Source organism: Podarcis vaucheri (assembly GCF_965113315.1).
Source record: "Podarcis vaucheri genome assembly, chromosome: 2".
NCBI lineage: Eukaryota > Metazoa > Chordata > Lepidosauria > Squamata > Lacertidae > Podarcis > Podarcis vaucheri.
In genome coordinates, this window is record NC_138760.1 from 84,819,241 (window position 1) to 84,845,677 (window position 26,437).

Genomic DNA, 26,437 nt, shown 5'->3' on the forward strand with positions numbered 1-26,437 from the left:
CTGCAATCAGTAGCATAGCAGCAGCCACAGTTGTCTCTGTTAGATTCAAAGTGGTTGAATCGTAGAAGGGCAGGATCAATTATTTTCCACCTTTGATTTAATCCAAGCCAGAGGCAAACTCAGAAGTTTTAATGTTAACTTTATTTTCAAGGTGAACAGCATGAGTCACCCAATGTCATATTCTGAGCCAAGGAATTACAAAGCTCAGAAACATCTTGATCATACCTTAATGAACTTGTTCTCTACTTGTGGCTGTCTGGAATGTCTGAAATGATCTGTTATGGATTGGTATGTGAATTCTCCTTTATGGCAGGAGGGAACTGGAATTGAAAGAGGGGTTGATGCCTTTCATTTGCAGAATCCAGATGTTCTTTAACATGGTGGGATCAAAAAGCTCTCCTCATATAAGGCATCTCAAAACATAGGCAAAGGTCTACAATGTGAACTCTTCCATCATTAATCACTATATACGATGCAGTGTCGTAGGACCTACATGCATTTCAACCACCATGAAGACCTACACAATGGTGCAAGTCTCCACACCTACATATTAACCCAGCTGCGTTGTGGTTTTGAGTAAATGTGTTCACTTAAGCAAACATGGGTTGTCTGCAGATGCACAAAGATCTTCAGTCACCTTGGTGTTGTGCAACCCTCTGTATGCATTCCTCTTTCACCCACCAAGTCCCACCAACAGGGAAGAGGATAGGAAACTTGCTCACACATATGTCTGGAAAAGACATTCTTCCACACCAAGCAGCTGGTTTATGTGATCCAAGAGATGCACTCCCACATCTTTGCAATGTTGAAGTAAACATTAGGAACGACACTCAGATTATGTGCAAGTAAGCTCAATCTGAGTCCCAACATCTTCTGTCAACTCACAAAAGATATCTGGAAGCGGCTCTTAGGATGCACACTGCTTCATTGGTATACCTGATAATAGGACTGGCTGAGCGAATGCTTGAGGTTTTCTGTGGAATCATCTGAGCCTATTTGCATGAAAACTCCACTGGTCTGGTCCTGAGAAACCCATATATATCTATAGCATTCCACATAGGTGTAAGATCAAAGGAAAGCCCCTGCCCCCAGCATTCATCCAGCAGCAAAGTTTCTCCACAGAGACCTTTATGTTCCATACATTTATCGCCTGATCAGCACTGTCAGCCCCACGTAACATCAAGCACCAGTAGGAAGAGGGAGAACAAGAGAGAAGCAAAGGATTGATTTGGTTCATGCACGGTCTCCCCCAATGTTTGCCCACTTAAGAACCGGGTGTGGGCATGACTCAGCTCCCTGCATGTCACCTGACCAGCATTTTCAGTGAATGACACTTGAGGTGGGAGCAGGGCCCACAAGCACCTCAGCAGGTGAGCAGCCTTGTGTTCTGCTTGTGAATTCCAGGACTGAGGTTCATACCTTCATTGGAGCATCCATGGCATTCAGGATCATGAATCTGGATGTATAGTAATAATCTGAATGTGAATGTAACTGGCAAAGTATCATAACAACAAGGCAAATTCACTTCATTGGAAATGCAACTATAGCTATGCTGATACAAGCCACACCATGTGCCTTTGCAGCTACATGCATCTTTAGGACTGGGTCTTCCAGTTTGTTTCCATAGTCTTTTCCCTTTGTTTTTATTTATTATTACAACATATCATCTCATAATACTATAGGTGAATGGGTTTTTCTTTTCATTGCTGGTTATTTGTTATACTTGCTATAGAATGGCAGTGATATTTTTGTTGTACTTTTGGTCATTTCTTCAGCCTTCGATACAGTAGAAGGGTGGTACACAAATTATAAATTAAATTAAATATTTGCTTTCAAATATCCACAGGGTTCCTACAGGGACATTCACTGAACACTTTGTTCATCTGGCAAAAGCCTTTTTGAGGGGAATTCTATCATAAATTGCTATTATGCCAATCTTTAATAAAGAAAACCCCAAGAGATGGTGAATAATAGGTTGGGGAGAGAGATAAAAAAATACAGAGGTATCTCTTCTTCATGTTTATTTTTCATGCCATTGAGGCATCATCCATCTGTTGCTTCAGATGCCCTGGTTTCCCCTGACTTGTAAGATTGGACCCTGTTATCACTGTATGTCTGTTTTTAATCTGTTTGCTATAATATTTTTTATGTTAAATCTGCATTTAGACTTTTATTTTTATTGTGTTCTATTTTTTATATTGCTTAAGAGATTTTCAAATATTAAGCAATGTTGGTCATTCCAAATAATTTATTTATTTAACAATTAATTCCCAATTAATTCCTCACTGCACAATTTAAAAGGACTGCTAGTTATAAAAGTTTTATTGACTTGAAATACTTATAAGCAAGAGAGATAGTCCAAACTTTTAAAAGGTTCTGTTCAAGTTAAAGATGATTTCTAAACCTAAATTAGTGAAATATTCATGTACTTTCTCCCTAGTTCATTATGTAGTTTCTAAAAATGAATTTTCTTTGTACACACCCGCTTCTTATTGTTGCAAGTAAATCTATTTAAAGAAACCAGATCTTTAGGAGTCATTGAGATAGTTATACACTGTGCATCATTAATGTAAAGATATACAGAAAGAGATAAATTCTACGTAATGCTTTCGTAGAGTAAAAACATACTGCAAATGTAACGGTTGGCGCTTTCTGTAATTCACAAACAATGTCTACATTATTAAATCACATGTCCACTTCACAGACATTTAGCTAATAGTAATTAGTGGACTACATAAAACTTTGAGAATCGGTTCTTATTAATGCAGTGATAGAGTTAGATGTTTCTCAAATCATATTTTGTGGATGAGCCATAAGTTGAAAATCTACTTACTGTCAATTCATTGAACATTTCCTAACCCATAAGGTGCCATCTAAAGACATGGTTCATCCAGTGTTCCTCCTCAGTGCTTTGTAGATTGTAGCTTGAAAACTGTAGAGAATGTAATAAATGGGTGTATATAAAGTGTGACACTATTGAGCCAACCCAGCTTGCAGCTTCATTTCAGGAAAGTTGCACCTGTTGAATTTATGATCAACTGTTCTAACTCATCTTAATGATGTAGATGAGTATATTCCAGGCTTTTAGTTCCATAATTCATTGGTTCTCAAATTTCTTTGGGCTCTCAAATTTGATGAAGCTAAACCACCCCCTCCACTACTCTCATTCCATTCTGGTCCCTTCCAACTCTATGATTCTACAGCATTGTTGTGGCGCCCCCTGCAGCGCGGCACCCAGTGCGACTGCACTACTCATGCTAGCCTAAAATGGCCTCTGCTTAAATGCCACTGCACAATTCAGCAGATACCGCTCTCATTGCAACCCTGTAACGAGAGATGCTGCACCTGAGGAACTTCTGTCTTCTCCTAGGTTATTAAATGGTGAAACTCTCTATCCCATTGAGGATATTGGTGAGCATTAGCCCTAATTCCTTTTACACTTACCCACTCTTGTTGGAGGAAGTTGCAGGGAGGAGGCTTGCTTCCAATGCACTCTTCTGCTCTTTCAACCCAAGTGGTTGTGCCAAGGAACAATTCAAACATTACTTCGATGTTGTGCCTGCTACCAAGAAATTAAGCCTGCTCTGATCTACATGGCACCATTTTTTTATGAAGTGACCCCCGTGTGGTTCATGTGATTTAAATCATGACTCATAATAAAGCTGTGTTTCCTCACATTCATTTCTGATCTCTCAAATGTAGCCCTTAAGACTAATTTAGAGTGCTAATAGTTCCTAAAGAAGGCAAACTACTGGGCATGTATGCATTCTTGTGATAGTTTTTAATGAGACAGGAAGACCTCACAATTTGACCACTGTCACTAAAGTCCTAGTGTGTATACTTTACCAACTTAAAATGCAGCAAGGTTGTTCCTTCTCTCGATCAAAGCTGTTTTGAGGAAAGATGCATCAAAGCACAGTAAGGTAAAGGTAAAGGACCCCTGAATGGTTAAGTCCAGTCAAAGGCGACTATGGGGATGCGACGCTCATCTCGCTGCAGGCCAAGAGAGTCGGCATTTGTCCACAGACAGCTTTCTGTGGCAAGCATGACTAAAGCACTTCTGGCACAACAGGACACTGTGACAGAAACCAGAGCGCACAGAAACGCTGTTTACCTTCCTGCCACAGCGGTACCTATTTATCTACTTGCACTGGTGTGCTTTCGAACTGCTAGGTTGGCAGGAGCTGGGACAGAGCAACAGGAGGCCATCATACAGATTTGAACCACCAACCTTACGATCAGCAAGACCAAGAGGCTCAGTGGTTTAGACCACAGTGCCACCCACTCCACAGATCAAAGCACAATATTTCATAAGAAACAGCAGGGCAGACACGGGATAGATATGGGTTGTGGCTAACGTTATATGTACACTGGTTCCCAAACCAGCAGTGGGGGACATACTAGACGCAGGACACACAGCTTCATTTAGAAGTAAATCTCATTGGTTTTAAATGAAAGGTTGGAATAGTGATTGGAATAGCAGCTTTAAGGAGTTGTCAAATTTGATGCAATTGATTTAAAAATTGTTTTATGTTCTACCCCTTCCTAAAGCCTTAGGTGGGGCACAATACAGTCATGTTTATGTCTCTAACAACTAGGTCCTGTATTTCCAATACATCAGTCTGAAATACACTGCCCAGGATTTAAATGGCAGCCTTTTCCATCACATCTCGAAAGATAGGGCGCACACCAGAGCACATTTGATGTGGCTTGAGGGGGCTGCAGCCTTGAAGAGAAATAAGCAGCCCCTCCATGCAGACACACAAGTTCCTTAGGCATGGGGCTCTTTGGAGCCTTACAACCCAGAGGGTTGCATGCACAAGACAAAAAATTGTGGATGTCCAAGACTTCACATAAGCAACCTTCGTATACCTATGTGAAATAGCTTACAGCAGGGATGTCCCTGGTTGATCCTGGTAGATCGCGGGACCCTGGTGCCACCCCCCCAAAAAAAAGGCTCAACAACTTTGATTAAGCTTTTCAAAAAAAAAAAAAAAGAGCTGAACAACTCTGGTCAATCCAATGGGTAGATCACTGCCGGGGGGTTTATAGTGGGAGTAGATCATAGTCTCTTGGGAGTTGGACAGTCCTGGCTTACATCATGCAACAGATTTTCATGTACAATTTTTTACATTTCCTTGTATGAGTTTCTTCCATGAAAGTTTCTCTGGATATAATGTGGAAAGGGGTCCCATTAGTTTCATCTTGGAATCAGGATGTGAAATAGCAAAAGTCAATTACATATTCGGGGGAACGAATTTTCCGTGATCCTGGTGGAATGATCACAACAATTCCCCCAAAGCAAAACAATTTAATTGAACATAATTGCAGAAGAAAATCTTAGGGATAAGAAAGGAAATGCCACAGTGCAGGAACTGAACACACACAAAAAGTAATGGGGGCCTGATTGAAAGTTTGTCTAAAATGTGACTTGATCTTTTTCACTAAGAACCTTCCGAGAGGGAAAGAGTAGGGCAAATGCCAAAAACTAGTTGGACAAAACCCGTAAGCTTTGTGTCTTATCTATGAGAATCAGTCTATGCGTGTCATGCTAGTTTTTACAGTCATAGTCTACAGTCTTGCACTGATAAAATCAAATTTGACAGTAGCACAATATAGAGGTTTAACTGACAGCACACACAGCACATTTGCTAGTCATAACGCCACAGTTTAATGACTGATGCATCTGGGAAGCTAATTCAGATTTTTTTCTGAATGGGATAAAGGAGCATCCAGTTAATACCAACCATGAATTCAAACCATGTGACAAAACTGATGCTACATACCCTGTTCTTGTTCTGCATATTCTGCAAATTGAACTGCAGGAAAAGAGCCACGTTGTACATACATCCGGAGAGAAAATTCATTCTGTATTTTGTACATCCACCAGTAACAACTGAATGCATCCAGCTTGCTACTTTCAGGTCAACAAAGTAATCAGCCTTTATCTGTTAAATAGCCTAACAATTACAAATTGTGTGCCTGTTTTGAGAAAAAGTACAGGTTATAGAATTATACAAGCAGACATAGTATAAATAAAATATTCATATAAAAATAGTCTCTTACAAAATATACTCTTTTATCCTATGGTTCATTTTCCAAAGATGGAAACTTGTCTGGAGTTTTGCATTTATGTGTGATGCATTATTTCCAACTGGATTTATGTAATGCTCCTTAAAATAAAATAAAAAAACTGGACAGGTTATGCACTGGTATCTAGGTGAAGATGTATATCGGTTTGAGATTCCAGACAACTAGCAGCAAACAGCCAAACAAATTATAAAAGATGCCTGCTTTTGTACTTAACATCTATTATTGCAGGAAAAAACATCCTGCAATTCCAACTAGTAGAAATATCTGAGTAAACAATAATATATACAGCTCAAGGGTACCCCCTCCTTTCCATATCTACAAAATTATTCCACAAAAAAAGCAGGCTATCTAAATGCAGAATGGTTTTCAAAAATGTCGGTAGAGTTCTTTTTAATTAAATAAATTAATATTAGCTTTATCTGGATAAATTGTTAAATATTGCTATTATTATTATGCCCAGATGTCCCAAATCCCTGTGCTAAAATATCTGCAGCACGACAAAAAGGCAGATAAACCAGTGTTTATATGGAAAACATCAACAATCCTACTTGCAGTAGCACATTGTCTGAAAAAAACGGAAAGACAGAAGGACCAGCAGAAGCTTTTCACAAGTGTAGAAATCCCTAAATCTGCTTAATCCACTCTCTTTAAGTTGAAATTCACACTGGCGCATTGTCACCCCATCCTGTGCAAAGACCATGATTAAGAATTGTTTCTTCCCCCAGCCCTCTCTTTATGCGTGGTGCCTTTCAATCTCTCACTCATCCAGTCCCAAAGAGCCCCTTGCCTTGGTCTGGACATGGGCTTTTTCCCTTAAGGCAGTCAATAAATTATGTTCTGAAGGCGCAGACTATCTGAGAGCATTTCCCCCCACTTTTTTTGTATTAGGTGACTTGTTTGTTTCTGTTTCCTTTTTTAAAAAAGTCTGGTGTTGTTTTTGGACTATTTCTCTAAGTCTTTGATGGGTCTCCACTTAAGCGCTGATATATTAAGAGGGGAAGATGGGATCCATTTGCTGGTTTTCTTTTTGGAAACAGTGTGGGTCTTTGCTACAGTCGTGTGTAGGTGCACTGAGCTTATGTGCAAAAAAAAATGTGTTTATTCCAAGGCTGTAGGTTCCCCCTCCCAAGCCACACTTTCATTTACAGGTGTACACTTCTGTTCTTTCACTGCACGTATTACATTTAACATAACAGCACCAATGAAATTTACAGTTGCACTGCCACACTCTTGAATACTGATGAGTATTATAACCTCGACCGCAACACATCAGGTCACAGCCATTGGTCTGCTGGGCTGTTTTGTTGCACATTCTGCCCTGTGTTCCCACACTTCCAGTAACAGGGTCCTCTTCACAGTAGTTAGGCGATTTCTCTATGTACACTAAATCTGTATCCATGGGTTTGCGGTAGGAGAGTGGTTTCTTTATCTTAAGAAAAGTTGGGCGTTTATTACGACTTGCCCTCACTGGTTCAACCTGAACGGCTTCGTTGTATTTGTCCTTAAGGATGTAGCCCAGCTCCCTGAATTTAGGAAGAGTTGTCCAGCATGTCTTAGTAGTACATGATCCCGACACCCCGTGGCACTTGCATTCCAACTTCATGTTCTCTTCAAGGATCTAGAGTAAAAGGAGGAGAGGGTGTTATATTTAAAACCACAAGAGAGAACGGAGAAGAAGGGTGGTGCACTTAAATCTGTTTCAGAATATGCAATAAGGACCCCTGACCATTAGGTCCAGTCATGGCCAACTCTGGGGTTGCGGCACTCATCTCGCTTTATTGGCCGAGGGAGCCGGCGTACAGCTTCCGGGTCATGTGGCCAGCATGACTAAGACGCTTCTGGCGAACCAGAGCAGCGCACGGAAACGTCGTTTACCTTCCCACCAGCACTGGCGTGCTTTCAAACTGCTAGGTTGAATATGCAATACTAAGCTTTAATTTCAAAAGTTCTTTATCTTCATAATTACAATGGAGAACAAATGGTAAAAACCAGGCCATGCTTAAAACATACAATGATGCTTATGGAGCCATTTATTCTAAAAATGCAGCAAACACAGCTTTTGTTGATAAAGGAAACATTGGTCAACCACACCTCTGCTTAATCAAAGGAGGGGTTAAGTCTTTAAAACCACTTGCAATATAGTGGGCCAGTGTAACTAGAGCATTACAGGAATCCCAGAGATGGATAACATCCATTTTTTGTAGATGGTGTTGAGGATAATTCTGTACAAGTTTATTTGCCCTTATTTTTCTAGCTTTACACCTTATGTAGTCGTGCTACAAAGTCTACCAACTGGTGTCTTGACCAATGTTTAGAATGTGTTGCCCTAATCTAGAGTCCCCTTGTAGGGACAGGGATGCCTACAGAAACAACAAAGAGCCTCATCACACCTTCAAGCAGCTTTTAAACAAACAAACAAACAAATAAATTTATACCCCACCCATCTGGCTGGGTTTCTGGCTCGATCAAGCATTGCAATATGCTTCAAAGGCTCAGCAAAAAGAAATGGGAGACAGGAGCAATCTAACATGCAGTGTACGCTCGGGTTGCGAACATGATCCGTGCGGGAGGCACGTTTGCACCCCACAGTGTCTGCAACCCGCAGCGCCGCATCTGCACATGTGTGGGTTGCGATTCGGTGCTTCTGCGCATGCACAAAGCACGATTTAGTGCCTCTGAGCATGCGCGAGCACCGAAACCTGGAAGTAACCCGTTCTGGTACTTCTGGGTTTTGGAGTGTCCGTAACCCGAAAATGCGCAACCTGAAGCATCTGTAACCCGAGGTATGACTGTACATCTATTTTACAATTGGCACAGACTGTACTTTTTGCATTTCATGGCCTACATTTTTTCTTTTCACGTGTTTGTGCTTAAATAAACCTGCCATCTGAGGATAGCACTTTCTGCATCTACTCCATGATGCCTGACATAATAAGTCTTCAAGGTGCGATAAGACTCCCTTTTGTTTTTACTACAATAGTCCAACATAGCTACATCCTCTGAAAATTAAATCTCTCTGTTTCAGGTGGTATAACTTACCCTGAAATTTAAATGCTGTTGTTTTGAATTCTAGCTAGCCGTGTGGCTTTGTTCAGAGCAGTCTACACTTTTACAGTGCCCAAGTTCCAATTCAGCCCATGAACAGACAGTGACCACAGAGGGAATAAACAGCTCCATTGGAAAGAGCTGAGTAAGCTGCTGCAATGGATCAACAGCTGAAAGGACTTGTGACATGTGTTGAGCTTGCTGTTCTCTGTGATGTATCTTGATGCCAGCTGGAACCAGCTTTGAGACCTTTCTTGTCTAAAAGCGGGGCTGGGCACATGTTGCTATGCCCAAGTTTTCATTCATATCAAAGTGCGAGTCAGACTATCTTTTTTTAGGGACAGGTTATGAGTTCGAAGCAGATTTCGCATCTAGGGATATCCAGTTAGAGGAGCTCAACTAAGTAACTAGGAATGGGAGAGATTATTGCCTGGCACCCTGGAGATCTACCAGCAGGCAAGTGTAGTTAGTTCCTTTGTAGATGGCAACTGCTCACATCTAAGTTCTGTGTGTTCTCAAAGCTCACTGTAATTGTTTCAAAAACACATGCTTCCTGGTCTAGCACTAGTTCCCCTTTTCATTTACCCCTCCAGTTTTGAAGTCCTGATGTCTTCGGTGAAAACATTCCTCTCCTCTTTCCACACACCCCTCCAACCACTTCATTGTTAATTTTGTCTGACAAACAATACAACAACTTTAACAAACCTTGGCATATTAGTATTCTTGTCGCATTCCACAAGTTCCTCTCAGGTGCCTGTCCTCTTTTTTCAAAGTCTTGGCAATATGACAAGAGTAAAGAACTAACATAGATTACTGGTTTCCAGGCAGGTCCCAGTCCCAGTTAGCAATAGCCAAAATATACTCAAAGACTTCTGTAATACAATTTACACTATTTCTGTTGTTTTTGTAACCATCACCACCACTGGGTTAGCTGTGTTAGTCTGTTGCAGCAAAAGCAACAGAGTATTGTGGCACCCTAAAGACTTAACACATTTAATATGGCATAAATGTTTGTCATCCAGAGTCCACGAACGCTTGGCCCATAATAAATGTGTTGGTCTTTAAAATGCTTCAAGGCTCGTTATTGTTATGCTTTTCTATTGTATCTTTCAGTGAACAAAGTGCCTTCCTGCCACCCTTTGACACAGGCTAGTCTGAGAGACACTGACTTGCTTAAGGTTACCAAGTGACCTTCATGACTGAACAGGAATGTTAAGCTGCATTTTGACCCAAATCCAAACCCCGCACCCTATTATTGCGATCTTCCTGGTCCCAGCAGAGCCTGAAAGGCTTGACTAGTTTGCCACAGGTAATAGTTCAAATTATACCAGCATATAATAATAAACACAGCAAGATGTGCAGTCTTCAAATTGCAAGCTTGCTTACACACACACACACACACACACACACACACACACACAGTTCCAGCAGCAAACCTGTGGTTTGAAAGCAAAAGGTTTAGGCTATTCTAAATGCTGATATAAGCAGTCTTTTAAACCTTGCCCACATTTTCTCTAAGCCTCTGGGATGAATTGATGGCACTTGTTAATCTATCCATCTGTCTCTTCTCCCCCCTCAACTAATTAGCATCAAAAATTTGGGTGTGTGCACTTTGTATTATCTATAAGTAATAAAAACTGAACTATGGTATTCTATACTTAATGCATAGCTATTCCACTCTATTTCTAATCACCATTGAGACCATACAACCAAGAGTTTAAACCCTTGATTTCTTTTCTTCTGTTTCATTCTCTACTGTACTACACTTCCACTAAGGACAAATACATTCTGGGGATGGCGCATACATGCAAAAATGTGTACACCCAAACCAACCCCTTGGAGCTGCCCCTTACCTTCCAAACAAGCCAGAGAGCTTTTAAGTTTTGGGAGGCTCTCGCAAGATCTCACAGGGCCATCTGAGCTTCCACAAGATTTCTCAGCAACCTCCCCAAGCCCAGTAAGCAAGTCAGAGACTTTAAAAGTGTTTTCCACACCCAGAGCATAGGAGCTTTCAAGATCTCCACTTTGCGTGCAATTGATTTGTGGGATTTCAACCAGCCAGCTTTCAACCACATAAGGTTGAAATGGGGCAAATTAATTGCACGCAAGATACGATTATACTGTACATGCAAATTCCCCTCAATTGAAAGCAAATCCATGTACTTTAGGGCCTGTCTGTTAACATCAGGTTTTGTTGACAGGTAAGAGCCACTTCGGCCAAAATGGAAGTGGTGCAAATGACCATGTTGTGGCTTAACTAATGAAGAAATCCCAGCCTGCTCAACAGCAAGGAAGCCATGCAGCCACATTTTGCCTTATCTGTGCAATTTAGGGGTGTTTGAAGCTGAAAGGGCAAAGCTACACATCAGAATAAAAAATTCCCTAAAAAGTGGTGATGGTGACACACTTGGCTAACATTACCACTTTCCCCAAAGAGGAAAGAACCATCAAATATTTTGTTGAAACTGGCCATCCAGGATTTCAGGACACCTTTGACACAATTATCCCTGTCCTCCTAAATTTAGGTATGACTAATGGCCTATGGTTTTCAACTGGACTTCATCCTACTTGATTGATTTTTGAAGATGTTTTTATTCTGTATTTCACCACAACCATCACATGGAAAATAAAATGCAACAAAACATAATACATAATAAAGCCATTAAAACCAATTCACAGAGAATTAGTTGTACTCCTATTAATAATAATAATAATTTTATTGTTTATACCCCACCCATCTGGCTGGGTTTGCCCAGTCATTCTGGGTGGCTTCCAGCAAAATAATAATAAAATGTTAGACATTAAAAACTTCCCTGAGCAGCGCTGCTTTCAGATGTTTTCTAAAAGTTGCCATTGCCCATGACTACGGTCAGGGGCATTAGGGATTTGCAATAATTTGTTATAAAAAGCCTACGAGTCCCCCCCCCCTTTGTTATTTGCCTGTGTCATTTGACAAGAGAAAACAAGTAAAGGGATATTTTAATGTGTTGTTTGTAGTTGTTTCTTACCTACCCTTCACCATAAGGTGAAGGTAAGAAGGATTTCTTACCTACCCTTCACCATAAGGTCCCAGTGTAGGTTTCAACAATATAAACATGCAAGATTGAAATCAGTTGAAACCATTTACAATCAGAATAATAGTTACAGATAGGTAGCCGTGTTGGTCTGCCATAGTCAAAATAAAAAAATTCCTTCTAGTAGCACCTTAAAGACCAACTAAGTTAGTTCTTGGTATGAGCTTTCGTGTGCATGCACACTTCTTCAGATACTGTACATGCAAATTCCCCTCAATTGAAAGCAAATCCATCAGAATAATATTGAGGGATATAGATAGATGTCAATATCAGGTGTCAACGACCAGGACAAAGATGTACGTCTTTAGTAGGTTTGAATCAAGAAATGCACTCAGAACTGTTCTGCTTACACTTGGGGAAGGGTGAGGAGGTGATTTTTGCCAATTCCTCCACCCCCTACAGCCCCCTGTGTATCCTGCAAAACTTCTCAAGAGTTGAGGGTTCTTAGAGCCTGAGACAACATGGAAAGTGATGCTGTGGGCTGGAGCGGGAACTATCAAAACCACTCCCTTTCTGTGAGGAACCTCTGCTGGTTCCCAGTTTCCTCTGTTAATTGAAGGAGCAAGTCTGGATCCAACCCATTACATTTATGGATACAGCATAAATTAGAAATTGAAGTTTAACATTTAACTTTTAAAAGGAATAGATTCGTTCCTTCATTTTCCAAAATCAGCTTTCAAGTTTTTAATATATTATTGCTACTGTTTGTTACTTAAGCTTGATTTATCTTTAAGCTGCTTTCTGTAGTTAAAAGCTACTGCTTTGATAGTTTGTATTTAAGTCATCTTCTTCCACCGACACCAATATACATCTATCATAGATGAATCATCACATATTGCTAATAGTTTTCAGCTATGTAAACAACTTCTAGAAAAAGGTGAAGAGTTGTCTGCTATTACATACCCACCAAGGCTAAAGTAAAAGCCAACAGGCTTATCAAGAGCAATTTTCTGACCAATCAAAATAGAAAGCCTATGAGAATAAATTACTGAAGAAGTTGTAAATCCTTTTCATTGGATATATTTTATGTTGGACAAACACACCATTATAAGGATGTCTTCCCAAGGCTGAATCATGAGCTGCTTCCTTGGAAATGAACCTCAAAGAAATCAATGGGCCTAACTTCTGAATAAATATAATTGGGGAAAAGTGTATGTTTTAAGACTTAAATGTTGAGGAGACTTTAATTGCTGTGATTCTTCTGAGAAAATTCCATCTGCAACTGCAAAATTGAAATAGCATCCTAATTCCATTTTTTATGGAGACTCCTTCAAAAGACAAAGGTCGTGGATCTATATGTCTAGGGGATAACATAGCCAGCAGCTTCTTTGACATTTGGTTTTTCTCCTCAGCAATATACGTGGCTAGATGGGAGACTTCAAATAAACCTCTGGCTATGCAAGCAGTTCTCCAACATACACATGCCTACAGCTCCTTTGGAATCTAGCCATAAAACTCAAAAGGTTTGAAAGCAAAGATCAGCAATGCTAATCAAACAACAGCAAAGTGAAGGGGAGAAAAACAATTTTAAATGGCGAGATTAACACCTGAGCTTCAAGGCCTAGGTGGCTTTGCTGCTGATACCATAATATCACTTGATTCCAGAGGTATCAGAGCAGCCTCAGTCAGTTTTTAATTATTCAACAGTAGGATGTTCTTCTAGACTTCCTGGAGTCTATGGTAATTTTCAAAAGTTCCAGACACGTGAGGGCATTGAAAGCTTCTTTTCTTTTTCTTTTTTTGCTGGCATGACTTGAGATAGCTGAGTGCTATAGCACATATTTTTGGTTACCATGGTTGTACATCAGATTTTTTTTCTATACAAAGCTTCTTGACTTCAAGGCCAAACTAAGAATGGCACATGTAGAAGAAGAAAAATATTTCTCCTTAAGGTGCCATCTCCACAAATACACAACACATCAGCAAAGAGACCACACGCTGTCTCTCGTTCACTTTCCCCATTGTTAAAATGGTATACATTAACACCCTAGCAGTTTGCCATGGAAATTAGAAGCACAATTCTAATGAGGAAAGATGGAGGACAAAAATACCAGTGTTGATGGAGGTAACTTGCAATGACTAGCAAATAAAGAATGACAAGTATTCCTAGAAGGACAAAATAATGGGTGCATTACATCCACTTGCAAAACCAGTTCAGGTATTTCGAGTTCTAGGAGTGGAACTTGAAAATGCAGGGGCAGCCATTGCTCTACCTGTAGAGTCATTCTGAAATTCTTTGAAAGTCAGTCCATTTATTTGAACTTTAGGTTTAGCTAGTGCTTTTTTCCCTATAAAATCAGTGCTGGTACTCACCATGAAGTTGTTACAGTAAGTGCCACACTTTTAACCTGTGCTTTTCTTCTAGAAAAAAGGTTGCCAGTACTTACATATCCTTGAGTACCACCAGAAAAAAGCATGAGGTTTACCTTGTCCTTTTTATCTTGATTTGTTCTGCTGCTGCTGCTGCTGCTGCTGCTGCTGCTGCTACTACTACTACTAAGACTTGTGAAGCTGAATTGCACAGGAGTCCTCATCTTGACCCACAGGTTTATAGAGCAGAGAAATGTAACATGACTCGGTCAGTGGAGCATGAGACTCTTAATCTCAGGATCATGGGCTTGAGCCCAACGTTGGGCAAAAGTTTCCTGCATTGCAGGGGGTTGAAATTGATGACCCTCATGGCCCCTTCTATAATTCCATGACAAAACATGTTCAAGTTCTAATTCAAGGGTGGAGGCAATGGGCAGATATTATTTAGCATGGACCTAGTGAAAAGAAGGGTGGAATATAAATTGGAAAAGGAAATGGAAGAGGAGGAGTCTGGGAGTGATATACCGAAATTCAAATTTTCACGAGCAAAAATATCCAAAGAGAATAGAGGAAGGCCTGTAGCTCAGTGGCAGGGTTCATGCCTTGCATGCAAAAGGTCCTAGGTTCAATTTATGGCATCTCTAGGGATGGCTGGAAAAGACCTCTATTTGAAACCCTGGTGAGCATCTCTGTCAGTTGAACAGGTAATAAGGAGCTTTGTGGATCAATGGTCTAATACACTATGAGGCTGCTTCCATGTTCAGCCACTCTCACACAACTGTTTAGGAATCAAGATTCTTCCATTGACCTTGCCTTTTTCATCTCCTTTCAAATCAGATCCTATTTCGGCGCGCTCATTTTGTAACTTATGATCTCATCACGAACAGCTATGTAAGACTTTATTCTTTGTTGTATTTGCTCCGAACTCTTTTATACCACAAATTTCTACTGGAGTGCTGAAGGAAAAGCAAAGTGCTCTCTGTGCAGGACATGATAGGATTACTAAGTCAGCACACCTATGTCCCTCTCTTGAAGAGACACATCAAATAAAAAGCCACCTTGATGTGCCCTTGGTTGCAGGAGCCTTCTAATGCAGCCTGTGTCATGATTTATAACAATGACTCATAACACAGTGTTATATTTAATATGATGTAATGCTGATGCAAAATGCCATTCAGTGAATTTCAATGTCACGAAAGAGAGAGCGGGAGCACAATTCAATAATTTGCTTTCCACTCAGAACCAAAATGTTGTTCCTTGAAAGGTATTGGCTCTTTCTTACACCCTATCTCATTCTACCGTAACACCGTCTGAAAATGCATTTCTGTTTTTCTCTAATAAATGATAGGCTTTCCCCGCTACACTCACATGGCCTCAGTAAAAAGGAAGTTGAATTTGCTAAAGCTAATGCATGAACATTTCTCAACCACGGCATGACTTTCAAACAAGCACCTTGTGGCAGAGAACCTCTTCATCACCTCTTCATCATCATTCTACTCCGCTGCCATTTAAATGTTCCCATAAAAAACCCCAACCCAAAGAGGCTGACAATTTTAAAAAAAATACAGAAAATAATGAATTCATGTTACAACATCAGCAAAAAATAATAATAAAACTATATAAAATTATAAAAGAGATTTTTTAAAAATCAGAAAAATGGCAACTAATTAAAAACATGATTACATTTTTAAAAATACAAAGTGTAGCAAAGAGCAGCAGAGAATAATGAGGTGATATCCAACTTTCTCAGAGAAGATCCACCAAAATCAACAGACATACATGACTTAAGTCTATTGATTTCAGTTTGTCTGCTCCAAGAATGGCTGCTGGATGTAGTCAACAGTCATTCTCCTATCTTGGAGTTTGATTATAATAACGTTTTGATGTTATGGTAATGATGGGCTTTGTGTTCACATGCTCCACCTGCCCTCACTCAATTAACTAGCTACTTTCTCTTTAATGTACTGTAAATCCTAGCTTCCCATTACATTCCAACGAGGCTTTGTGCTAAAGCGTGCTAATCATTCCTCAGCATCTATGAAATTATATTAAAAGTGCATTAAAGGCATCTTATGATATTAGAGTCACTCTAATGAAGTACTCCCAAATATCAGTGTTGATGTAGAACACAATTCCATATGTGTCCTAAGTCAAATATGTTGTAAGGGAGCAATCCTAAGCTTTTGGGAAGGGCAGCTAGGACAATGTTGGATACTGCAGATCTCCATTTCCATGGCCAGAAATGGAGGCCCACAGTTGGATGGAAAGGTCCAAGGATGAAGGTCTGCCCAGTGTGGAGCCAGAAAGTCCCACATTTACTGATCCAGCCTTGGAGTTCCACTGATTCCAAAGCTCCCTACATCTTCAGAACCAGCAAGGGAAAAGAAGGAAATAATAATAAAAACAAAAGCGTCCCCCTCACCATCTGCTGTAGTCTGTGCAAGTCCAGTCCTCTGCTGTGGACTTTATCCTGTCAGCCTACATAAGATTGTTTTGTCTAATAATAATGAATTTGGTAGATGTTCTAGGATTCTGGTCTTTTGGTGGGTTATAATAAAGGTTATACTGAGTATTTTTATTATATTTGCAAATATGAGATCAACTGCATGTATTAGGTGTCCCCTAGCAAATGCTTAAATTATGTGAGGATATATTTATACCACATGAAATAGCATCATTCAACACTTCTATCAGTTTCTCCACTTCTCTGTAGACCTTCAGTAATGCCATCCGGTCCAGTGTTGGACTACAACGCCAATAGATTGCCAACAACTCCAAACAGTTCAGCAGTTCTACCCAAGGCATGCAGGAGAATATCTCCACATCAAAACAGTTTCTTTGCCTTCTGGGGAAATGGCAGGTGTCCAAAGTCACCACACACCCTATCCCTTCAGATAATACCTTCAATAAAATGAAAGCTTTCGTGATCAGATTGTTGGGTGCATACGGAGTACCTAAGAGCCAGTTCTGCCATGATGTTTCACATCTCCAGGATGCCTTTGGAATGGATTCTGTGATTTGAACACTTTTCCATGCGAATGGGTTGGGCATACATCATATTCAAACGTGACACCCTGAGCTGAAGCTCCCCCCCACCCCCACCCCCACCCCCACCCCATTTCTTGTTTGAAGAGCTAGTTCATTGAAGGATCTCTGAAATGACCCATTTCCAAAACAGAATTGGAATCTATATGAATAGTCCCATCAGCTAATCTGCAGATTCACAATGCTACACTAAAACTTGCACTAGCTAACAGAAACAACAATAGGTCTGTTTACACAACTCCAGTGCCACTACCACAATAGATTAGCAAATGCATGACAGGAAGTGAAATTGTCTTCACTGGTGCATTGCCAATGCACTTGTTAACTATGTCCACTAGTGACTGCACATTTATCAATAGAATGAAAAGTTCCCCTATATATGCTGTATGCATGTGACTTTTTTTGACCCTATTAGCAAATGTGTGCACTGGGACATGTGCTCAGTTGGTACAAAAGCATATGGAGCACAGCCAGCTGATACAGTAACTGCTCCCTCGTCACATGTTCACTGAATCTGTGAGTGAGGATTATGTGTACAGTCTTTATGATCAACTCTGGTGTGCAAGATTAGGGGAAGAGGACACCATGATACTTTGCACACACATGTTTATAAAGAATCACTTGTTCCACTTATCTTTGACTCTGAATGCCCTGGGTAGCGCCAAGGTCGAGTGCATGTGGAGCCTTCTCATTCATTTCTGGGAAATGAAATTCTACTTGTCTACATAAATATTCTTCAGCAAACATATGTTAAACTCCACGAATCACAGAATAAAACCTAGAGCACAAAGGAGGCACATCAACATTCTCACAGAGAAACTGAAGTATGCACCATATATAAAGCCTTTTAAATTCAATTTGCAACTATATTTTAGATGCATCTGCAGATTTGAATATGACATCATTTGTGGAAGTAGGATACTGAAGAACTCAAGTACCTGGAAATGCATCATCCTGTCACCCAAAACATAATTGTTGCATGATCCTATCCTGAGACATACATGCAGGGACAGCCATTGGGTGAGAGTGTGTGGAAGATGCTAAAGCTATAGTTCAGAAGGATGTATGGATCTAGAATTGGCCTCCACAGTCACTTAAGGACTCACTGTTAAAACTGTGTTCATGGAAGACAATCTTACTTGTGTACGAGTGATCACCAAAGAAGAAGATGATAGTTCAGATGAAACAGAGATGGGGAAAACACTTCCTGTCACTGCCAGCAGCATCACATTCAAAGTTATTCTGAGTACCGTGATATTTTTGCTTCCATATTTCAGAAACCAGGTGGAACACAATCATTAATGCACAAAGCTTGAAATACTATGCACATCTCCTTCATCCCCAGTGTTTACTTTATTAAGTAATTTGTGCCAACCACACAAGGAAATCTGCACACTATTTTTAAGGCATTGTTTTCTTGCCAATTGGGGTGGCAGGGGGAATTACCCAGGTGCCATATAGTAGTATGGTTTAATTGCTAGATTTAATTATGTTTAATTGGTGCAACAAACCTTCAGATTAACGAACAACACAGACAGACTATGATGAATCTTCACACTTCAAAGAGTTCAAAACCAGGTTCCTGATCCAATGTTCAGGAGCAGTTATTAAAACTACTTTAAACCAGGAGAACCACAAATATGGTAAATGAAAACGCTTAAAGTGCATTCATATTTTGCCTTTGGAACCAGCTTTCAGAGATATCAGCTCTGAATACAAAGGTCAGACCAAGGTGTTTGGGCCACAAAAATAAGTCTATAATTCAAGCCCCCTTTGTGCTGGATGTATCTCTGTGTGTGGATTGGATGAAGGTGGGCAAAGGGACACTAGTGTTGCTCTGCTAGCACAGACCCTGTTCCACCAGCTGAACATGTAGCTGGGTGGAAGTACCACTGGTGGGATCCCTGTGATAGCCTGCAGAAAAACCCAAAACAGGGTGCTGCAAGAGTGAGGTGGGACTGGAAGAATGGAAGCTGCAGCCACATCCTCTTTTTCCTGCCACTCAACTGACTTGCCAGAGGGACATCACAATTTACATAAGATTGGACTTTGCCCTGGGAGCAATGGGTTGCCCACTTCTGAACTAGAGACAGAAACAAACAAGAGGTTTCTGGGCAAGTACATATACTAACCTGAGAATGTGCATGTTTCCCAGTGAATCTGTAAAATGCAGTTAACAGATGCACATTCCCTAAGGCCTGTTGCTGATGATGGATCTTGCCTGGAGAATGTACAAAAACCTGTTGACATATGCACATTACCCAAGGCCTATTGTAGACTAAGCAGTTATATTGAGCAGGAAATGTGTGTGTTACGTGCACGTGATCCATGAGATGTGGTGTATGTGCACAATGACCAGTTGTTATGCACATTAACCACTCCACTCACAGCATCTCTAACATACACATGGGTGTAGAGAGACAGAAATGTGAGGTCAGATGGAAATGAAATGGGGGGGGGGATTCCTGTAGCAAAGACATTAAAACTGAAATGTGTGCAAAATAAACACAGTGACCATTTACAACAGCAGCCATTGATAAAACAAACATCTTAGCACTTCTTGATTCATGAGCTTTCCCATGTGCTTCCGTTCCACATTTTGCTGTTGGGAGTTGAATCCTATACATGCCTACTCAGGAGTAGCTGAACTACGTAGCTGCAGAATTGCAAACTGAGGGTCCCAACCCTTTATTTTAACACATTAGCAGCATTAGTGATTGAAAGCTATTTGCACTGCAGCCTCATCCATTCAGTTTTGAATCCCTTCCAGATGAGGCCAGGAAAAAAAGCACAAAGTAAATACTGTCAGTGACAAAAGAGTCAAATGAGGGTAAGGCTTTCCTGAATAGTATTTTAGCTCTCTGAAATTTATCAGAGCTATTATGCACAGAATTGGTTAAGCAGCAATATCCATCATTAGTAAAAAAAAAAATTCTGAAACCAAACATTTTGTAAACAGCAAATCCAACTCCTTGTCAGCTGTAATATAGCTCACGCAACATATGCTGACTGTGGTGGGGGTTTTTTAAGGGATAACTAATTTGGTGCCCTCCGGTGTTGTTGGACTCCAATTCCCATCAGTCCCAGCCAGCATGGGAGATGATAGACATTGTCCAACAGCATATGAAGGGCACCATGTCAGATCCTCCAAGTGTCCCTATTTTCCAGGGACAGTCCTGAATTTACAGAAGCCACCCTGGTTTCTGATTTGATCCTGGAATGTCCCAGTTTTCCTTAGGACATCCCTAATTTCATCAGAGACATGTCAGAGGTATGGAGTTATGCAGCCCCCAAACCAAGGAGATAAATAACTATACAACCTTTAGAAGACATCTGAATGTAGTCCTTTATATGGAAGTTTTTTAATGTTTAATGTTTTATCATGTGTATATATATATGTGGGAAGCCACCCAGAGTGGCCAGGGCAACCCCATCAGATGGGTGGGATATATAAAAAAATGTTGTTATTGTGGAATAGGACATCCCTATTTTCATTGGAGATATGTTGGAGGGTATGCCATCTTGACTACATGGTCATTCAGGAGAGGCATCCTGGATTACTGCACTTCTGCAAAAAGGAAACCCCTTTCAGTCCCATCATACCAAAGTTGCCTGTCTTTTTTCTAATGATGCAGAGGTAGGTATTTCTGCAAGCAAATAGCATTACAAAAATATGGGACTCACTCCTTCTAGAAAGGTAAACCAAGAAGGATTCCTGCAACAGATTTGCCTCTCACTCACCCCCAGGAAAGAAAGCAGTATTAGGACAGGAAGTAAGCATGCAATTAATTGGTTTGATGTGATGTGCTAGATTCAAATGTTAACAAAGCAGAGTAAGAATTGAGTTCTTACCACACCTGTATTGTAAAGGCTAGCCAAAGAAGCTGCCACATGGTGGGATTTGCCAGGCAATCTAGATTACGGCGTTCATCATTTCCCTCTGTTTATTTGTATATCTACTTGCTTTCTATAAAAAGCAAGGGTGGACCTTAGTATACCCCAAATCCCTCAAATAAATAATGAGGTGACCATATGCAGTCTAGAAACTTTTGCTCCATTTTGTTCTTTCTTCCTATTTTATGACTGTAAAGGATCGAGATGCAGAAAACCTTTGACTGGCTGCTGGTCTTGTGAAGTGCAAGTTTGCATACCTTGTGGACCAGCAAGTGACACTGGCTTCAAAGCATATGCACACAAATGTTGCTGTAGACCCGAGGTGGCCATATTCAGAGGTGAGCAAAGGTGCCTACCTTTCGCCCCGCCTCGTTGTTGTGCAAATTCATGAGCGTCCTTGCATTCTGCTTAATCTCCCTTGCGTCCACAAACACTTTGGCGAATCCTATTCCGTATCGGATGTCTGCAGAGCAGCCTCCCCATTTCCATCCTTCGTCTTTGTGGTACTGTCCCTGTTTTTCCTTGTCGCAGCCGCAGTCACTCAGGTTCCCCTGGGTGCAGGCAGCAGTGATTGCATGCGCTACCCCAGCAGCAATGATGGCGTAGGTGAATGCTGCTTCTCTACTACCTGAAATTAGGAGACATTTCTCAGTAAAGGATAGAACATTTGGAAGAACAGGGTAGGGGGTGGGGTGGGGGTGGAAGAGGGTGGAAGAAACTGTGCAAGTCCTGCAGTGGAAATGCTTCAAGGTTATTATTAGACATGCTATAAATATGCAAGGCATAAGCATTTCTTGACATTTCAAAGTCCTGGTCTTTTGTTGATGTTCAGGCACTCCCAACAGAATCAATACACATGCTGTAGTGAAGGCAGTGCATTTTGCCATGTCCATAAAGGTAAAGTTACCAAACCCAAAAGCGAATCAATCAGTGCTTAATGATGCAGGTAAGACTGCTGTATCAGAGTGCAACCTTGATTTCACCATGGCTTTCAAAAACCCAAGCACACAGCTTCGGATCAGGCCAACACATGGCCAACGCAAGTGCTGTGCTATGTGTATTCAGGAAACCTTGATGGTGTTGACTTAACATTGGTCATGGTGATGAAGTTCATCCCACAGAAATCCACAGTGTGGATCACCACTTGCATGCTATTTGCCAGGTGCTAGTTGTGAAGGGCGCAGACTTCTCCGCCACACAGGTGTGAACTAGGCAGGTCTAGGATAAACTTTCCGTGAAAATAATCCAAGCTGAATTTTAAATAATGAAGCGGAGTTATTAAATGGCCTCTGTTCTGTGCTTCATCCTGTCATCGTGATTACGAAGGCTTTGGCAGCGATCACTAACATCACAGAAGTGTGTTAAGTTAAAAATGTGTGTTTGCACACAAAAACGAAAATCTAGTTTTCACAGCCAAACTAGTCTGGGAATTGTATTTGTTTGAACTTGGGGATCTCACAAAACTACCAGTCCCAAAGATTTCTTGAGTGAGTTCACAACAGTAAAGTTTGGTGTACAGTATATTTGGGGTTGTGGGTGCTATTATTTTCTTTGTTTTAACCTTGGAGACGTTCTAGGACCAGATTGGAGCCATGGGCTGCTATACCAAAATATAGACTAGGAGAGTACAGTATTTTTCGCCCTATAGGACGCACCGGCCCATAGGACGCACCTAGATTTTTTTGGGGGGGGAATAAAGGGGGAAAATTTTTTCCCCAGGCGTGGGGCTGGGGCTGGGGCGGGGGAAGCCCGAGCTTCCCCCTCCCCCAGCCCCCAGAACAGGACCCAGAGCGATGCCAAAGCTGCGTGCAGCTTGCAGGGCTGGAGGAGGGGGAAGCCCTCCGCCAGCCTTCTAACCAAGTCGGGGGACAGCAGGAAAGGCACGCTGCGCCTCCCGCTGGCCCCCGAGTTTGCGGGGCTGGCGACGGGGAGGAGCAGGCTTCTCCCCCCTGCCAGCCTTCTAACCAAGTCGAGGGACAGCGGGAAAGGCGTGCTGCGCCTCCCCGCTGTCCCCTGAGCTTGTGGGGCTGGCGGTGGGGCTCTCCTGAAGCCTGGAGAGTGAGAGAGGTCGGTGCGCACCGACCCCTCTCACTCTCCAGGCTTCAGCGAAAGCCTGCATTCGCACCATAGGACGCACACACATTTCCCCTTCATTTTTGGAGGGGAAAAAGTGCATCCTATAGGGCGAAAAATACGGTATATTCTTCAGCCAAGGGTCCCTGAAGTCATTTTGGGTGAAAAGTTAAGGACAGCCAACTTTGGGTTTCAAAAATGCTAGTATCTGGGCAGTATCCAGGATAGGTCAGCGGCTATAACTTGGTAAACTGCGGCTGGAGCAGGACCAACAGCATAAGCTTCCACCTGATAGGCTGGACTTAGCCTGGCCCTCACAGCCCATGTGGGTGAGTTACCCAGCTCAAGCATGCGCACACAATCAAAACAATTGTGAATTTTAGTGAAAGTATGTATTGTGAATTTAGTGAAAGTATGAGTTCTATATTCGGACAAAATCTGATAAGAAATCATCCTAAATAGCCCTTGTGAGTCAAAGGCAGGGATTCCACCAAATTGTGTGATACATAAACATGTACTGGAGTAAATCAAATGTCTCTGAATTCCTGCTTCAGGTACTATAAGATACTGACAAACGTTTCACAGTTTGGATCATGGCTTCCAACTCATCTCCCTCAAGGACCTTGCTAAGATTATGGGGCACTTTGATGTTTTAAATGGAAGAGGATGCTTCTAAAATATAGTGCTTTCAATTTCCATTTAGAACTATGTCTGGCCTCCACCATAATAGTGCCTTCCAGCTGTTTTAGACCACAGCTCCCATCAGCCCCAGGGAGTTCTGTGCTAGCTTTGAAGCCTCTCATGTCAGGGTGATGCACGCTGTAAGGTGATGCAGATTTGATGTCACTAGATAAATAACTTTTTTTTTTCAACTTCTAAGACAGTAACTTCTGAATAAGAATATTATGGGGAGATGTTTATCAGTATTAACATGAAACCTGGCTAATACACAAAATGGATTCAAAGTGTGGATTGATATCCAACTAAGACATTCTCAGAGTAGCTCCAGTGAAAGCAATAGTTAAGCCATTTGATTTCAGTGGCTCTCCTCTGAATATGACTAACATTGGATATTTATATGCAGCCAAGATATACAGTTTAGTCCAGCCAGGGTTGCCATATTTCAAAAAGTTAAAACCAGGACACCCCAGAAGTTGTTGAGCTTTTTATAGGAAGGCCCCAAAATTGTTGAGTCTTTTTTTTTTTTTTTAGAAAACCTCCCAAAATGCCAAAAAAAAACCCCCACGAATTTTCAATTGACTTGCCTAAGATCCAGGACAAAGCGCCACATTTCAAAAATTCCCCCCAGGCGTCAAATCCACCTTTGAAATCCCAGTAATGTCCAGGAAAATCCAAACGTATGGCAGCCCTAAGTCCAGCTCTCTTGCCATTTCTGATGCATGGCCTTTCTGGCTGAGCAGGCTATCTTCCCCATTCTAAGTTATTGCAAACTTTAAGGACCTAAAATGTTTTGGCACAAATGTGCTATGGTTGGTACTTGAAATTCTTTTCAAACTCTGACCTTAGATAAGTAAATCTTCATAGCTACTTCAAGATACAATCCCAAATCTCTGGTACTTGTACATTGTGATTTGTAGAACAAGCATATTTCTGATGTTTCTGTTTAAAAGAAGCACCAAACCAAAAAGAAAGACTCAGGCACTTTATTCTCAGCAGAATCACTCACCACAAGTGATCTATATATTAATGCTTGTCTATTAGCGGTTCTTCTACTGAAAACATCTACTTCCTTATCATATGCCACAAATAGCTAGCAGCATAATGGATTCAAGGATGACATCAACAAATTCAGTTAATAGGTACCATCATGGCCACTTAGCTGCAGGATATGTATTAATAGAATTGTATACTATCCTTTTTTAATGTTTAGTTTTAGTTTTTTTATCATTTATATAACTGCATGTAAACATAAGAGTTCTATAGTACTTTAGTAACAGTAAACTTTCCAAGGGGCTCCTTTGTCATGAGAATAATTTATAATTTAAACAGCTCCGAATGTATGAATTTGTACCAGCATATTTCATTTTAGCAGGATGTATTGCAGACTTTGCAGATTACAATTTAGAAGCTCAAGGTTTTACCACTTACATGGGCTGTGACCTTAACTTATTCGTAGCATTGGACAAACATTAAAATGTGTTTGATGGTAAATCCTGTTTATTATATCCCGTCCTTCCCACATCCCACCACAAAAGATGCGAGCAGCTTGTCTTGCCAAATGCAAGGTGGTTCTTTTGTTTGGAATTCAGAAGCAATATACAGTGGTATCTCTAGTTACGAATTTAATTCGTTCTGGAGGTCCGTTCTTAACCTGGAACTGTTCTTAACTAGAGGCATGCTTTCACTAATGGGGCATCTTGCTGCCTCTGCGCCTCCGGCACATGATTTCCATTCTCATCCTGGGGCAAATTTCTCAACTCGAGATAACTCTTCCAGGTTAGCGGAGTTTGTAACCTGAAGCGTTTGTAACCTGAGGCATTTGTAACTCGAAGTACCACTGTAAAACACAAGTGAGTGAGAAGAAGATTTTATTCCTAAACAGCAAACAATATATACATACCAGAGCCGTGCAATCTAAAGCTACCTGGGAGAGTCACTTCATCACTTCTTTAAGGGCTTCCAAGTGGCAGATAGAAGTGCATGTCCCGTATGTATATATATATTCCTTGCTGTTTAGGAATAAAATCTTCTTCTCACTCAGTTATGTTTTATATTACTTCTGAATTCCAAACCAAAGAACCACCTTGCATTTGGCAAGACACAGCTTCTCAGCTAATTATGTCCCACCCAGCGGAATATTGTACTCCTATTTGACTCTCCGACATCATTAGAAAACATTGAAGTGGAAGTAATAGTACTTCAGGAATAAGTAGGCCAAACAT

General features: G+C 41.0%; 1 protein-coding gene across 5 annotated transcripts in view; it reads right to left on the minus strand.

Moving 5' to 3' along the window:
* Nucleotides 1-5,647: 5,647 nt before the first annotated feature.
* WNT7A (Wnt family member 7A) overlaps nucleotides 5,648-26,437 on the minus strand; it is a 52,757-nt gene continuing 31,967 nt past the window's right edge. For all 5 annotated transcript variants that reach the window (XM_082213159.1, XM_082213160.1, XM_082213158.1 and 2 more), the window contains exons 3-4: nucleotides 21,818-22,089; nucleotides 5,648-7,711 (exon numbers count right to left, since the gene is read on the minus strand). In XM_082213159.1, coding sequence (XP_082069285.1) covers nucleotides 7,232-7,711; nucleotides 21,818-22,089 — 752 coding nt within the window. In that variant the 3' untranslated portion in view covers nucleotides 5,648-7,231. The remainder of the gene's footprint in view (nucleotides 7,712-21,817; nucleotides 22,090-26,437) is intronic.